The sequence below is a fragment of the Heteronotia binoei genome, chromosome 2 (genome assembly GCF_032191835.1).
Source record: "Heteronotia binoei isolate CCM8104 ecotype False Entrance Well chromosome 2, APGP_CSIRO_Hbin_v1, whole genome shotgun sequence".
Taxonomy (NCBI): Eukaryota; Metazoa; Chordata; class Lepidosauria; order Squamata; family Gekkonidae; genus Heteronotia; species Heteronotia binoei.
The window spans coordinates 106443473-106458517 of NC_083224.1; the positions used below are offsets into that span (position 1 = coordinate 106443473).

A 15045-nucleotide genomic window follows, 5' to 3' on the forward strand; every position below is an offset into this window, starting at 1 on the left:
CCATATTCACCAGCTGCCTAACTGAGCGCCCCCCCAAGAGGGGAAAACCCGCGAACATATAACTGGGAGGGGGGGTCATAAAAGAACCAATGACCCGCTCCTCCAGACCCCTTTTGCTAGATTTGCCAAAACGACCTGTTTGTGTCCTACCATAGGCCGGATGCTGGGGACCCTCCGAGGTACCCTAAGCTCTTGAAGAAGTATCGTGAACCCCGGGGTGAACCCCTCCCCATAATACGGCCCTATCCATCTCCTTGGGGAAACCCTCCAGGCACGCTCAAACCCGCTTGGCTGGATGGGACAGCAACCCACCTTTAAACGTCGGCAGATTGCTACAGCCCCCGGGGCGTTATGCACCCCCATTTCGACCACGTTTGCTACATGGCAAAAATGTGTGGGGGCTGCCGCATAACGGGCATTCATGCCCAAATTTGCAAGCTTTTCGGTAGAAAGCTGCCAAGGGAGAGGACTGCCCCACAGCAACCAGGGGTGAGCCGACCTGCTCGCTGATGAGCGGGTAACCGAAACAGCCAATTGACCGCGCTCCAGTTGCCACTGATGGCCCAATCGGCCAAATTGGGTTTTGCTGGCGCTATCAGCTGTACCACGGTTGCACGGTTGCTTTGGACCACAGATAAAGCCGAATTAGTTGCTACCCTCCTGCGAAACCTTTCATACTATTGTACTGCGCAGTCAAAGTTGTGGATAAGCCCTATGCATCATCAGCCTGCACTTCCCAGCCCTCACCGTTGTCCTGGACATGGGGTCCTTGCTCATCCTAGCCTCTTGACTCCGGCAGGGCATTGGTCTGAGTACCTACCATCCTTCCACACCGACAGCCTCGACAGCGCCTACCCTCACTAATGTAAAAGGGGGGGGGGGTGGCCACCCTGGAGCCCTAGGTGACCTAACCAGGATACCGATGCCCAGCCGCACCTCTTTCCCTATTCACAACCCCCCCACTTGCCATAAAAAGTCTGCCTTGTCCCGCATGCGTACAACTGCACCTCAGGTAGCTTCCTGGGAGAACCCGATTAACAGAGCCTTTGGCCTCCTGCTTTCTGTTGGAAAGAACTTGCCCCCATCTAAGGCCCCTTACTGAAAGAAAATAACCATTCTGCTCAGTTACCTTCCTCGTACCTTCCCAGAAAATTAAACCTATAAACATCCAAGCTGCCTTATACTGCCACAGACCCTCAGTCCATCAAATACAGCAATGTCCACCCCAGACTAACAGCAGCTCGCAGGGCTAAGCTGAGGTTATTCACACCCATTTGCCTGGTCCCCTCACAGGTGGAGATGCCGTGAATCGAACCTGGGACCCTGCTCGTCAAGCAGATGCTCGGCCCCTGAGCCGCAGTCTCACAAACCTCCATCCCCGGGACTGGCGCCCCTTGCATGGGCGGACAGGGGACCTCAGCCACCCTCCCTAGCGCCACTCTGCCTAACCGTTCCTGAGGAACCAAAACAGAAGGGTTAGCCACTGTTTACCTCTACATAGTGACCTTGGTCTTCCTTGGAGGTCTCCCATCCAAGTACTAAGCATGCCCGGCCCAGCCTGGCTACCAAGACCCGACAAAATCAGAGTAGCTTGTGCCATGAACTGAGATCTCCCCCCCAAACTACTAACCAGGGACGACCCTGCTTAACTTCCAGGCTCTAACAAGACTAGGCAAGCCGGACCATCCAGCTCAGGGAAACTTCATCGCAGTTGGAGAGACCAGCCCTTCCCAATGCATTTTCCCCCAACTAGCCAAATGACCACAGAGTGCATCTGCTTCCACAGCAGAACCCCTTTCCCCAAGATGTATATGGCGGGGGGGGGGAGCAAGCAGCCCAAGCCACGCCCGGAAAGAAGGACCGAACCCTAGGCTCCCTCCCGATCACACAGGGCTCACGGCCCTCAGGAAGCAACGCCGCTCACTCCTCACGCCAGCGGGGCTTGCCACCAAAATCCCGCTTCCCAGATCGGCACACGAGCCTGACGCAAGGAGGCCTCCTCGGCTCTCGGCCCCAGACGCTTATAAGCCTCTGTCCCGGCCGAGAGCAGCGTCAAGACTGCGTTGGCGGGCGGGGTCGAGGCTACAAATAGCCCTGATGCTCCACCCGCCTGAAACCCCCAGGTGGGCGGTAAGCTCTTCCCGCAGCCTCCCATCCTTCCGGGGAGGCAAAGAGCGGCTTCACGGCGTGCAGCCGCTTTGCGGCGCGGCCTGGGCGGGGCCGAATTCCAGGACATAATGACACAAGCTGAGGCTTCACATAGAACAGATATAAATACAGTTTTCTTCTTAAGATGCTCATTCATTGTTTTTACAACAGACTGATTACTGATGAAGCTGATAGCAAAGACCAGCAGAACATCTAAATAGATGAGTTTTTATCAACTAATACAGTTTTTAAGCCCCCCAAAACATTAAGTAAAGATTGTTATGAAGCTATGATACTTTGGTCACATTATGAGAAGACAAGAGTCACTGGAAAAGACAATAAAGCTAGGAAAGATTGAAGGCAGCAGGAAAAGAGGAAGATCCAACATTATATAGATTGATTCAAAAAGGAAGCCACAGCCCTCAGTTTGCAAGACCTGAACAAGGCTGTTACCAATAAGACATTTTGGAGGTCCTTCATTGTAGGGTTGCCAAGTCCAATTCAAGAAATATCTGGGGACTTTGGAGGTGGAGCCAGGAGACTTTGGGGGTGGAACCAGGAGACACTGGGGGCAGAGCCAGAAACAAGGGTGTGACAAGCATAATTGAACTCCAAGAGAGTTCTGGCCATCACATTTAAAGGGACAGCACACCTTTTTAAATGTCTTCCTTCCATAGGAAATAATGAAGCATAGGGGCACCTTCTTTTGGGGCTCATAGAATTGGACCCTCTGGTCCAATCATTTTGAAACTTGGGGGGTACTTTGGAGAGAGGCACTAGATACTATATTGAAAATTTTGTGCCACTACCTCAAAAAACAGCTCCCCCAGAGACCCCGAAACCTCCAGAACAATTCCCCATTATACCCTATGAGAATCGATCACATAGGGAATAATGTTTATTTATTTATTTATTTATTTATTACTTTGCATTTATATCCCGCCCTCTCCGCAAGCGGACTCAGGGCGGCTTACAGTATCATAAAAACAATCATTCCATAAAACATATAAAACCATAATACATTTATCAGTTTAAAACTATTACGCTATCTCGATCCAGTCTGGCGGTATTGGGTTCTGACTATGACCACCAGCTTCTGTAGGATGTCCGGTGGCAGCTCATTTTCAGTCAACCAGAAATGCCTGTCTAAACATTTCGGTCTTACAGGCCCTGCGGAACGCCGACAGATCCCGCAGGGCCCTTATAGCTTCTGGGAGGGTGTTCCAGAGTTCTGGTGCTGCCACCGAGAAGGCCCTAGCTCTTGTTGCACATAGCCTGGCTTCTTTTGGGCCAGGGGCAGACAGCAGATTTTTTGTCCCTGATCGCAGTGCTCTCTGGGGGATATATGGGGAAAGGCGGTTCCGTAGATAGGCAGGTCCCTGACCATAAAGGGCTTTAAAGGTTAATACCAACACCTTGAAGCGAACTTGGAACACAACAGGCAACCAGTGCAGCTCTCTCAGCACTGGCTGAATGTGCCCCCGTCGTGGTAGCCCCATTAACAGCCGTGCCGCAGCGTTCTGCACTAGTTGTAGTCTCCGGGTTAGCGTCAGGGGTAGCCCCATGTAGAGAGCATTACAGTGATCTATTCTTGAGGTGACCGTAGCATGGATTACCGTCGCTAGGTCGCTGCGGTCCAGGTAAGGGGCCAGCTGCCGTGCTTGCCGAAGATGGAAAAAGGCAGATCTAACAGTGGCTGCCACCTGAGCCTCCATTGTAAGGGAGGACTCAAGGAGCACGCCTAAGCTCTTGACCTTGGGGACCGGTATTAGTGGCACCCCATCAAGGGCCGGCAGCTGGATCTCTCTCCCCGGACCGCCCCGACCCAGGTAGAGAACCTCCGTCTTCGTCGGATTCAATTTCAGCCGACTCAGTCTGAGCCAAGAGGCCACGGCTTGTAATGCCAGGTCTAGATTTTCCAGGGTACAGTCAGACTGGCCACCCATCATTAGGTAGAGCTGGGTGTCATCCGCATATTGATGGCAACCCAGTCCATACCTCCTGACAATCTGGGCAAGGGGGCGCATATAGGTATTAAATAACATCGGGGATAGGACCGCTCCCTGCGGCACCCCGCAACTAAGGGAGTGCCTCTGGGATGCTTCCTCCCCTATCACCACCCTTTGTCCCCGATCTTGGAGAAAGGAAGTCAGCCACTGCAAGGCAGATCCCTGTATCCCCACATCGGTGAGGCGGTCAGTCAGTAGCTGGTGGTCAACCGTGTCAAAAGCGGCTGACAGATCTAATAACAGCAGCACTGCAGAACCGCCCTGATCCAGATGTCGCATAAGATCATCCATGAGGGCGACCAGAACTGTCTCCGTCCCGTGACCTGGCCGAAAGCCGGACTGGAATGGATCCAGTGCGGAAGTGTCCTCCAGGAATCCCTGCAGCTGAGTCGCCACCGCCCGCTCTATGACCTTACCCAGGAAGGGAAGGTTTGACACCGGCCGATAGTTCGCCAATGTGGCCGGGTCTGCTGATGGTTTTTTTAAGAGGGGACGGACCACTGCCTCTTTAAGAGGTGTGGGAAAGATCCCTTCAATCAGGGACCTATTGATGATGTCCTGTAGTGGTTCACGTAGCCACGTTTGGCTAGCCTTTATAAGCCAAGACGGGCACGGATCTAACCTACAGGTCGTAGGGCGTACAGCTGCAAGGGTCCTGTCGACTTCCTCCAGACTGAGTGGACTGAAGGAATCCAGAATTGAACCAGAAGACGTGCTCGGTGCCCCAAGTTCATCTACTGTATTAATTATGGCGGGTAGGTCGTGTCGGAGTGACGAGACCTTATCTGCGAAATAGCTCGCAAAAGCCTCACAGCCTATTTCCAATTCTCTACTATTTTGTTTGCCCTGTGGCAATTCTGTTAATGACCGAATTATACTAAACAATTGTGCTGGGCGCGAGGTCGCAGATGCGATTCTGGATGCAAAGTGTTCCTTCTTTGCAGTCCGAATAGCCATCTCATAGGCCCTCATAAATGACCTATATGATGTTCTCGTAGCTTCGTCACGAGCGCGACGCCATTGTCTCTCTAGTTGTCTTAATCGTCGTTTCATCGATGCAGCTCCGGGGTATACTACGGGGCGGATCGTGATCGAGGATGAAGAGGACGTCTGGGGGCGATTTCGTCGATGGCCTCGGAGAGCCGGTTGTTCCAGGTTTCCACCAGTCCATCCAACGAGTCGCCGGTAGGCCAAGGGTCCCGCATAGCCATCTGAAGCCGCAATGGGTCCATCTGACTATGCGGGCGAGCCAAAATCTGCTCACCGCCTAAACGGGACAGAGGTGGTATGTCCACACGGGCCTTCAGGACCTGGTGGTCAGACCATGGCACTGCCTCAGCAGATATCTGACCCATTGTTACTCCCGCCGCGAAGATCAGGTCTAGTGTGTGCCCAGCCTGGTGTGTGGGCGCTGTTACATATTGGGAAAGTCCCAGTGCTGCCATGGAAAGCACTAGGTCCGTCGCACGAGTGGAAGCTGCGTCCTCGGCATGGACATTGAAGTCACCCAGGACTATAAGTCGAGGATGCTCCAATGCCCAGCCTGTTACAGCCTCCATCAAGGACGGCAGGGCACTGGCTGGTGCGTTAGGCGGACGGTACACCAGCCAGATTGCCAGACTCTCCCCAACGTCCCACTCCAGGCCCACACACTCCACGCCCTTGATCTCTGGCGGCGGAAGCCTCCTGAAGGAGCAATCCTCCCGCATGAAAAAGGCCACCCCTCCCCCCCGCCCGCTAGTCCGGGCCTGGTGAAGGACGGAGAACCCAGGCGGGGCTACTTGGGAGAGAGCAACTGTCTCCCCCTCCCGCACCCAGGTCTCCGTCACGCAAGCCAGGTCCATGTCCTGCCTGATGAAAAATTCTTGCAGGACTGAGGTTTTATTATTTATGGACCTGGCGTTGCACATCACCAGGGACGGAGGCGAGTGTCTCCACTTGGCCGTCCCACTTGCCATCCTTGGGATGGGACACAGGCTGGAAGGGGGGCGAGCCCTCTTGTGTCTCGTACTCCTTCCGTTCACATTCTGCCTGTTCCCACCGCTGTACTTTCCCCTCCCCAGGAGCACTGGAATCCCCTGGCCCGACATCACTTATCCCGATTTTCTGAAAGCTGGGTCTCTGTCTTAAGTCAGCAACCACACAACGTGTTCTGTTCATTTGCCCACTCTACCTCAAAATTTCTAACCACTACTAGTCGTCTCAACCAATTAATTAATGATAATTTTAGTAATAATTAATTTTTTTTCTTTTTCACCCCCTCCCCCTACCCTCTTCTAATTAATTGGCCACTATCCTACCTCGATTTAGTGGATAATAATCCCTTAAGGTCAGATAAAACTATTCAATTTTAAATCAATTTAAGACCCCAAAATAACCCTAATTAATAGGTAGTGTGGGCTGCTGGTTGCAGCTGGTAGTTTGTTTACTGGAAGATTAAGTGCTAATGAAGACGTTTCCCTCTCCCCCCCCCCCCCTCTGGCGAGTCTGAAGCAGCGGATCGGCCTCTCTACTCACCAGTTGCTGCCAGCTTCTTCACAGAAACACAGACACACCATCCTAAATTGAAGCCTTTCAAGTCAAGCCTCCAGAGGTGCAAAGGCACATGGTCCTTTGCGGGCGGGGCTCCCTCTCCCTCCCCCCCGCCAGCCAGCTGATTGGGGGCGGGAAGCAGCCTGGGAAAACTGAAGAAAGGCTGCTGCGATCGGGGCTGGGTGGGAAGGGAAGGGCAAGGAGAAACTGCTGGGATCAGGGCTAGGTGGGAAGGGCCGCCATTCCCCCCCGCTTTCCAGATTTTTTGGCGAGCAGGCGGAGAAGGCTCCAAATCGGGGGTCCCCCGGCTAGGCAGGGGATTTGGGAAGCCTAATTCATTCGTAGGGTTGTCATAAGTCAGAAGCAACTTGACAACACTTCACACACAGAGAGAGTTTTCTCCTTTATAGACTCAGAATATTGAAATTCTCACTCCTAAGAGGTTTTTTTCCATTCCTGCAAAAGGAAAGATGAGCTTCAAAGGAGCCCTAGGACTTTGAAGATGACCATGGGACAGAGACAATGTTGGTCACTCTGACAATCTCCATTGTCAGCTGGATCAAGACGGGCCATCACTGCTGCTGCTACTAGATCTCACAGCAGTGTTTGACACAGTGAATTATGATCCTTTGACTCATCGTGTCACCAATGTGGGAGTTTGTGGGGTGGCCTTACAGAGGCTTACCTCATTTCTCTGTGGTCAGGAAAAGAGGGTGGCACTAGGGGACAGGGTTTTGCCTGGGTACCCCCTGATGTGTGGGGGGTTCCACAGGAAGCACTCCTCTCTCTGATGTTATTTAACATCTATATGTGCCCCCTTGCCCAGCTGGTGTGAAACTTTGGGCTATATCTGTTATTGGACAGCCACCTGGACACCCTGAAAATCTGGCTAAGGGTTTGGAGGCCATGGTGGGGTGGTTAAAAAATAGCAGGCTGTATAGACAGAGGTTCTGTGGTTGGGGTGGGGGGACTTCTGGGTTGGGGCAAAGACTTCTCAGACTTGATGAGATGCCTCTGATACCAGTCCCATTCATTGGGAGTTTGGGTGTGACTCTGGATGCCTCCTTGACTATGGAGGCCCAGGTCATGAATATTGCCAGGTTGGCATTTTTCCATCTACCTCAAGCTCAGCAACTGGCCCCTTTCCTGTCATGCCTTGACCTAGCCACTGTAATGCAAGCAATGATCACCTCCAGGCTAGATTACTGTAACTCACACTATGCTTGCTTGCCCTTGAGATTGACTCAGAAGCTCCAGCTGGTCCAGAATGTGGCGGCATGAGTTCCAATGAAAACACCATGGGCAGCACATATACAAACTGTGCTGCACCAACTACCCTGGGTCCCAGTGGAATTCTGAGTCAGGTTAAAGATTTTGGTTCTGATATTCAAGGCCTTGAGCAGTCTGGGACTTACTTATCTTTGGGACTGCCTTCTCCAGTATGTTCCCAGAAGAATGTTATGCTCTGCTGAGAACAATCTACTGGTGGTCCCTGGTCCTAAGAAGATATCCAGCTGTCTTCAACTAGAGACAGGGCTTTTTCAGCCCTGGCTCTGACCTGGTGGAACTCTCTGCCAAATACCATCAGGGCCCTGCAGGACCTGGTGTATTTCTGCAGGGCTTGTAAGGTAGAAATATTCTGCCAGGCTTTTAGTTGAGTACAGTGACAGTTCCATCATAGCTGGCACCCTCCTCCTTTCTTCTTTCCTCTATCTTTGCTTCGACCCATTCCTCACCTGCCTGCAAATCTGCAGCACAGTCCAGAATGGGTTAATGAAGATACCATCTGAAGTAATGCAATTGTGCTTTGGGTTGTTTTAAACTTGTTTTTATTGGCTGTAAATTGCCTAAAGCCTTACATTGTGAGGAATAGGGGATTCATAAATTGAAGGAAGGAAGGAAGGAAGGAAGGAAGGAAGGAAGGAAGGAAGGAAGGAAGGAAGGAAGGAAGGAAGGAAGGAAGGAAGGAAGGAAGGAAGGAAGGAAGGAAGGAAGGAAGGAAGGAAGGAAGGAAGGAAGGAAATACACAGAATGATCTCATATCAAAGTTATAGTAATTTTCTCTATGAAGCCTGACTGAAGGATTGGTATTTCCATAAAGCTCAAAAGAGAGAAGAGCTGCCACCCAAAAAAAAAGAGGGAGAGAGAGAGAGAGAGAGAAGAGCTGCCACAAACTTTTCATGAGGATGAAAACTTCCTTGTTGTCTTGTAGCCTACCTCACATGTAAATGAGGATCTATGTTGTCCTGAGCTTTGTTTCAGGGAAGAATGGAAAGTTGAGGATTATTATTCTCTGCCTGGGTTAGAGGTTCCCAATATTTTTGATCCTGTGGACCCTTCTGGGATTTTGGAAAAGGGTAGTGGGTACTACCACAAAATGGCTTCAAGAGCAAGACCATTGATAAATTGGCTGCAGCATGGGTTGCTAAGCTTGTAGCAACAAGGAAAGGTTTCTGAGCTAAGGAGCATGAGAAATTCCGTGACAATAGTAAATCTGAGAGGATGACTGTGATAAGATGGCCAAGGAGATCTCAGAATTCAGATAATCAGCTACATTCTTCCCAGTTCTACTAAAGGCTTTTGGGATTTATTGCTAAGGATCAAGAAGTATACACTAGGACACATTAGCAAGCACAATTACATCCCTGGGCATGAAATTAGGGACTACTGGTTTGGAATTCTGGACTGTTCATTAGATCTTTTTACTCCATGTCTTCAAATGCAGAGAAATGTGTCTACTACACTTAGCTGAGCTGTTTGGACAAATTTTGCTTATAGTCTAACACATTAACAGCAAATCTATTTAAATTTCTGTTCAGATAATGTTCTTTATTGTCTGCCATTTTAAAATTGTGTGCTGGCTTTTCCCATTGCCTTGTTGAATTGTCATCCACAACTAACTATAACTACATGCCAGTAGAAAGATGAGGGGGTAGTTAAAAGAGATTGCCTTACACTTCTACTGAATCCAGTGAATTATTTTTGGCGTTCTGTGCACAACATCTTAGTGTCTGGTGATTAAAAGCTATGCCATGGCAATTTTTTCAAAATCTGAATTTTAAATTGAATAATTGGAATGAAATTATTGGCAGGGGCCTCCCCCCTACTAGTTTTCTTAATTGTCTTCTGTCCTTCCTTATTATGGAAAGACACAGTCAGTTCTGATAACAGTGGAAGAATGATATGAGCTCAGACTTCTGTCTTTGAGTCTGACAGGTGGCTTGATTCACATTTGAAGCATCTGTTCAACCTAATGTTGTTAATTATTTCTCACCTTTTATTTCACATGAACTAACTCATCTATCCTTGCATCTGTTTGCAAACAGATCTTGGTGATCAGGTTATTAGTGCTGATGGCAAAGGAAATGCCACATCCTTCATCCAAAGTTATAATGAGGCTTTGGGTCTTTTATGCTTATGCCACTGGAGCTGCTGAGAAGCTCACCCCAGTGAAAAAGGTAGATTGAGATGCTCTATAATGTTAATAGGTGCATCATTTTACAGATGAAGATTTTCCAGGAACCCATTTTGATGCCTGGAAAAGCTTCACCTGTTTACTATGTACGTTTTAATGACACAGTAATCCCACTCATAAAAATGTGCTAACTATGAAAATAGATAACAATAAAAAACCATGATACTCAGAATTTCTCCTGGTAGGCAAATGTCTTTAATTCTCTTAAAGGCATAGGGGGATGGGGGACAGAGTAACAGTGCTCTTTCCCAATGATTGGGGAGCGGGAAATGGCAAAACTGAGGAATAACATCTTGCAGAGAAACTCATAGATCTGGTCAAACCAGAATCATTTGGATGTTTGTAGATCCCATCTGAATCTAATCAACAGGGTTTTGATTACCTTCTGATTTAATTTGCCCTAAAGACATCATTTAAGGGAATCTGAAGGCAAACAAAGCAAAGTCTCCTGATATGGTGCAGTTCTTGCCAAATATCCAACACTAGAACTTCACCTGTATTCATATGATACTCTGACCTGCTAAGTAGATATGCAGCACTCTGGGTCCTTCTCATCTTTATGTTTAAGTTGTCTGAAGTGTTAATGGGATCTAAACAGCCAAAGTCTTGTAATCTCAATGTTCAAACTGAAGCTAGGAGGTGCTGGTGTGGGGAGCAGGTTATTTATCCTATCAAGCAAGCTGTTTCCTGGCTTTGAGCAGAAACTGCATTGGGAATTAGACTGCACAGTGGTCTCTTGTTCCAAAATCTGGCACACTAAGTTATGTTGTCCTTGACCATAAGGTCACTCCATGGATGACATATTTGTTCCTTTTTAGAAATGGCAGTGAAAATGTGTTTTACTTACAATTTTAGGGAGAAGGTCTGTTTCATAAAGTGCATTATATTTGCTCTCATTCATCTCTTATTAGTCTTGTCTCTCTTTTCCTCTAAATTTATATTATAATCCCTTGGAGATAGGGATCTGGCTTTTGTTTCTTTCTCTTTCTTTTGCTGAGAATATGAAGTGAGATACATACTGACACTAAAACAAAGCAATTAGCTTTCTATTTTTTCCCCCTATAGAAGTGAAACATCCTTGCTGGAAGGAAGTGTATTTCTGGTTCTGTGGTATTTCCACCACTCCCAAGCCCACTTTAACCAGAGACGAGCAAACAGCCCTTGAAAGGAATCTTACCAGCATCAAAGAAGAACCATTGTGGAAAGCCATCTGCAGCATCAATGCCATCATTCTCTTAGCTATTAATGTGTTCTTATGGGGCTACTTTGGATGAGCCTACTTTGGATGAGCCAAGACTTCTGGGGAATTCAGATGAGAACACAGTTGGTTGCCTTAATTGCTATAGGGCCCATTAGGTGCTAAGACCTCAGAACATCCCAAAGTTCTCCAAAGATTACAAAAGTGACCAGGGACCTTATTCCTTTGATGACACAGGCATACATTAAGCATACATTATTCAAACAAACATTATTGGATACACAGGTAACACTATATGACTTGACTTCTTTCCATTGGTGAATCCCAATTTGGAATGGACTTGGTGAAATTATAGATTGTTTACATATCAAGAAAGACATACTGGTACCTTAAAAAGACAATAAAACTGTTTATTCTCTCTGCTTGTTCTTCGATTCAAGGCCATTTGGTGATACTCCTAACACTTAGAGCTCCAGTGTTATCAGTTTACACATTCCAAAAAAACCAGACCTAAGTCTTAAATTATGTATTTTCCCTATTGAAATGTGCCAAGATGTGCGGCATTGCAGATTGATAACTAAACCCAGGTCCTATCATCCTCCCACTAGCCTAAATTGCTCTGTGTCTGGGAGAAGTGTGACCTTTATTGCATTGCTAAGAGATCCAGGAAGGACATTTGGGAGGAATGGAATGCAGTTTCAATTTCCTAGCCAAGTCAAGCCTCTAAAGAAAAATACTTTTAAAATGCACTATTTGCCTAGCTTCTATATTCTATCTACGTGTGTTGCTAATTCTAATGATTTCATTAATACTGACGTCAGATTGTCATAGCTGATCAATAAATAGTGTTAAGAAATGTCAAAATCTGGGCCTGTCTCACACATGTAGCATAAATTATTTGTGATAGTATTTGATATTTTCTCCAAGGTGCCATGCTGCTGGAAATGAAAGAAGACAATATTTAATAATAATAATAATGTTTATTTTTATATCCCGCCCTCCCCCGCCACAGGCAGGCTCAGAGCGGCTCACAGAGTATGGTGAATACCATGTTTACAGTAAAATACGATCATATAAAACAGTTAAAATATAATTAACATATAAATTAAGTTAAAAGTTAAATAAACAATTGTTAACAATTAAGCTGCTACCGTTCAGAATACATACAAGATTGCTAGATGTCATTTTAGCTGGGTTCCATCTCAAAAGCGAGCTGAAAGAGGGCCTGTAAAACTGATTTTTGCAGGGCCTGTAAAACTGATTCAAGTCTCGCAGGGCTCGCACCTCTTCTGATAGTTGATTCCACCATCGGGGAGCCATTACTGAGAAGGCTTGCTCCCTCGTTGTTTTCAATCTAGCCTCTCTTGGCCCAGGGATTTTTAAAAGATTTTGGGAACTAGATCTCAGTGCTCTCTGAGGAACATATGGGGAGAGGCGGTCCCTAAGGTAGGCAGGTCCTCGGCCATATAGGGCTTTAAAGGTAATAACCAGCACCTTATAACGAACTCGATATACAATTGGCAGCCAGTGCAGCTCCCGCAGCCTAGGCCACACATGTTCCCACCGAGGTAGTCCCATCAGCAGCCTGGCCGCCGCGTTCTGCACTAACTGCAGTTTTCGGGTTCGGTATAAGGGCAGCCCCATGTAGAGGGTATTACAGTAGTCCAGCCTTGCGGTGACCGTTGCGTGGATCACAGTTGCCAGGTCGCTGCGTTTCAAGAAGGGGGCCAACTTCCTCGCCCTCCTAAGGTGGAAAAAGGCGGATTTAGCAGTGGCAGCTATCTGGGCTTCCATTGACAAGGAAGACTCCAGTAGTACTCCCAAACTTTTGACCCTGCGCACTGGTGTCAGTGGCGCACCATCAAAGGTTGGTAGGGAGATCTCCCCTCCTGGCCCACCACGACCCACGCAAAGGACCTCAGTCTTCGCTGGATTCAGCTTCAGTCCACTCAGCCTGAGCCAGCCCGCCATGGCTTGCAATGCCCGGTCCAGATTCATAGGGACATCGTCAGTCCGGCTGTCCATCAATAGATAGAGCTGGGTGTCATCAGCGTACTGGTGGCAACCCAGCCCATACTCCTGGGCAATCTGGGCAAGGGGGCGCATATAGATGTTAAACAACATCAGAGTGAGAACTGCCCCCTGAGGCACCCCACAATTAAGTAGGTGTCTCTGGGACAGCTCCCCTCCAATTGCCATCCTTTGTCCCCGACCTTCAAGGAAGGAGGAGAGCCATTGTAAGGCAAGCCCCCTAATTCCTGCGTCGGTGAGGCAGCGGGTCAGCAGCCGATGATCGACCATATCGAACACGGCCAATAGGTCTAGCAGCAGCAACACCGCCAAGCCGCCTCGATCCACATGTCGCCGGAGGTCATCCATGAGGGCAACCAAGACTGTCTCCATCCTGTGGCCCGGGCGGAAGCCGGACTGGCACGGATCTAAGGTAGAAGCGTCATCCAGAAAATCCTGCAACTGCAACGCCACTGCCCTCTCTATAATTTTACCCAAAAAGCGCAAATTTGAGACCGGCCAGTAGTGAGCCAATTCGGCCAGGTCTGATGTAGCCTTTTTCAGGAGAGGGTGGACCACTGCCTCTTTCAGGGGCGTTGGAAAGGAGCCCTCTGAAAGGTATCTATTTATGATATTCTATTTAAAGGGACATTCTATTTAAAGGCAATGAGAATATATCCTATCAGTGTTAGACTTTTTTTCCCCCCAATAGGTACTTGGATGGAAACCCTCATGCATGACTAGTCTGCTGTCATTTACAGAGATGTGTGGGTCAGAGTCTTAGACTTGGGAAAGGATTCATTTTTCATCCTAGCACTTCTATGGGAAAAAATGACTTGTCAGAACAGTAGGTTTCATATATCCATGTTACACACAGATTGTGATAAAACAGCACCATTTTAAGTGAAATGCATTGTCTCCGTTGCAACAGATATACAAATCCATTGGCAGCAGACTTTTAAAAATTATTTCAGTACATACTTCCTTATTAATCTTCCTTGCTAGGGTTGTGTCAATGAGTAAATTGTTATCATTCATTTTCCTGACAAATCTATCAAGGTAATTCATTATTGTTCAGGGGGGAAAGGAGAAGAAGAAAGGATTGTCTTTTAAACCAAGATTTATGACATGCTGTTTCCTTGTCAGGTGGCTGAGCAAAAGGAAATGAAATTAACAGTGAACCCCTACAAACATGTCACTACACTAATTTAGTGGGAAAATATTTTAAAATGCTGTTTTCAAATAGAATGTTCTTTTAACATATCTGCTGGTGTAGGCACATTTTTAATACATACAAGAAAAGAAATGTCATAAACCTATATGGGCTGTAAGCTTGTAAACCAGAATTCATTGTATAATATATTTCAGGGGTAGCCAACAGTAGCTCTCCAGATGTGTTTTGCCTACAACTCCCATCAGCTCCAGCTAGCATGGCCAATGGCTGGGGCTGATGGGAGTTGTAGGCAAAAAACATCTGGAGAGCTACCATTGGCCACCCCTGATATATTTCTATACATAAATGTACAGTGGAGTTGATTAAAACTTTTTTTACCATTGAAAGCATTCATCACCAATCTATTTTCTCTGGTATCAATCTTATTCATTCAAATTTAGAATTTATTCATTCAAGATAATTATTATAAGGGAGTACTAAGGTTTGTTGCTAATTCTAA

The 15045-nt window shown here is 47.6% G+C and overlaps 1 protein-coding gene across 1 annotated transcript in view; it reads left to right on the forward strand.

The window, feature by feature from the left end:
* Positions 1 to 11438, forward strand: part of SLC5A9 (solute carrier family 5 member 9) — a 221397-nt gene extending 209959 nt beyond the window's left edge. The window contains exon 15 of the mRNA XM_060231788.1: positions 11230 to 11438. Within this exon, the coding sequence (XP_060087771.1) occupies positions 11230 to 11438 (209 nt within the window). The remainder of the gene's footprint in view (positions 1 to 11229) is intronic.
* Positions 11439 to 15045: the final 3607 nt, after the last annotated feature.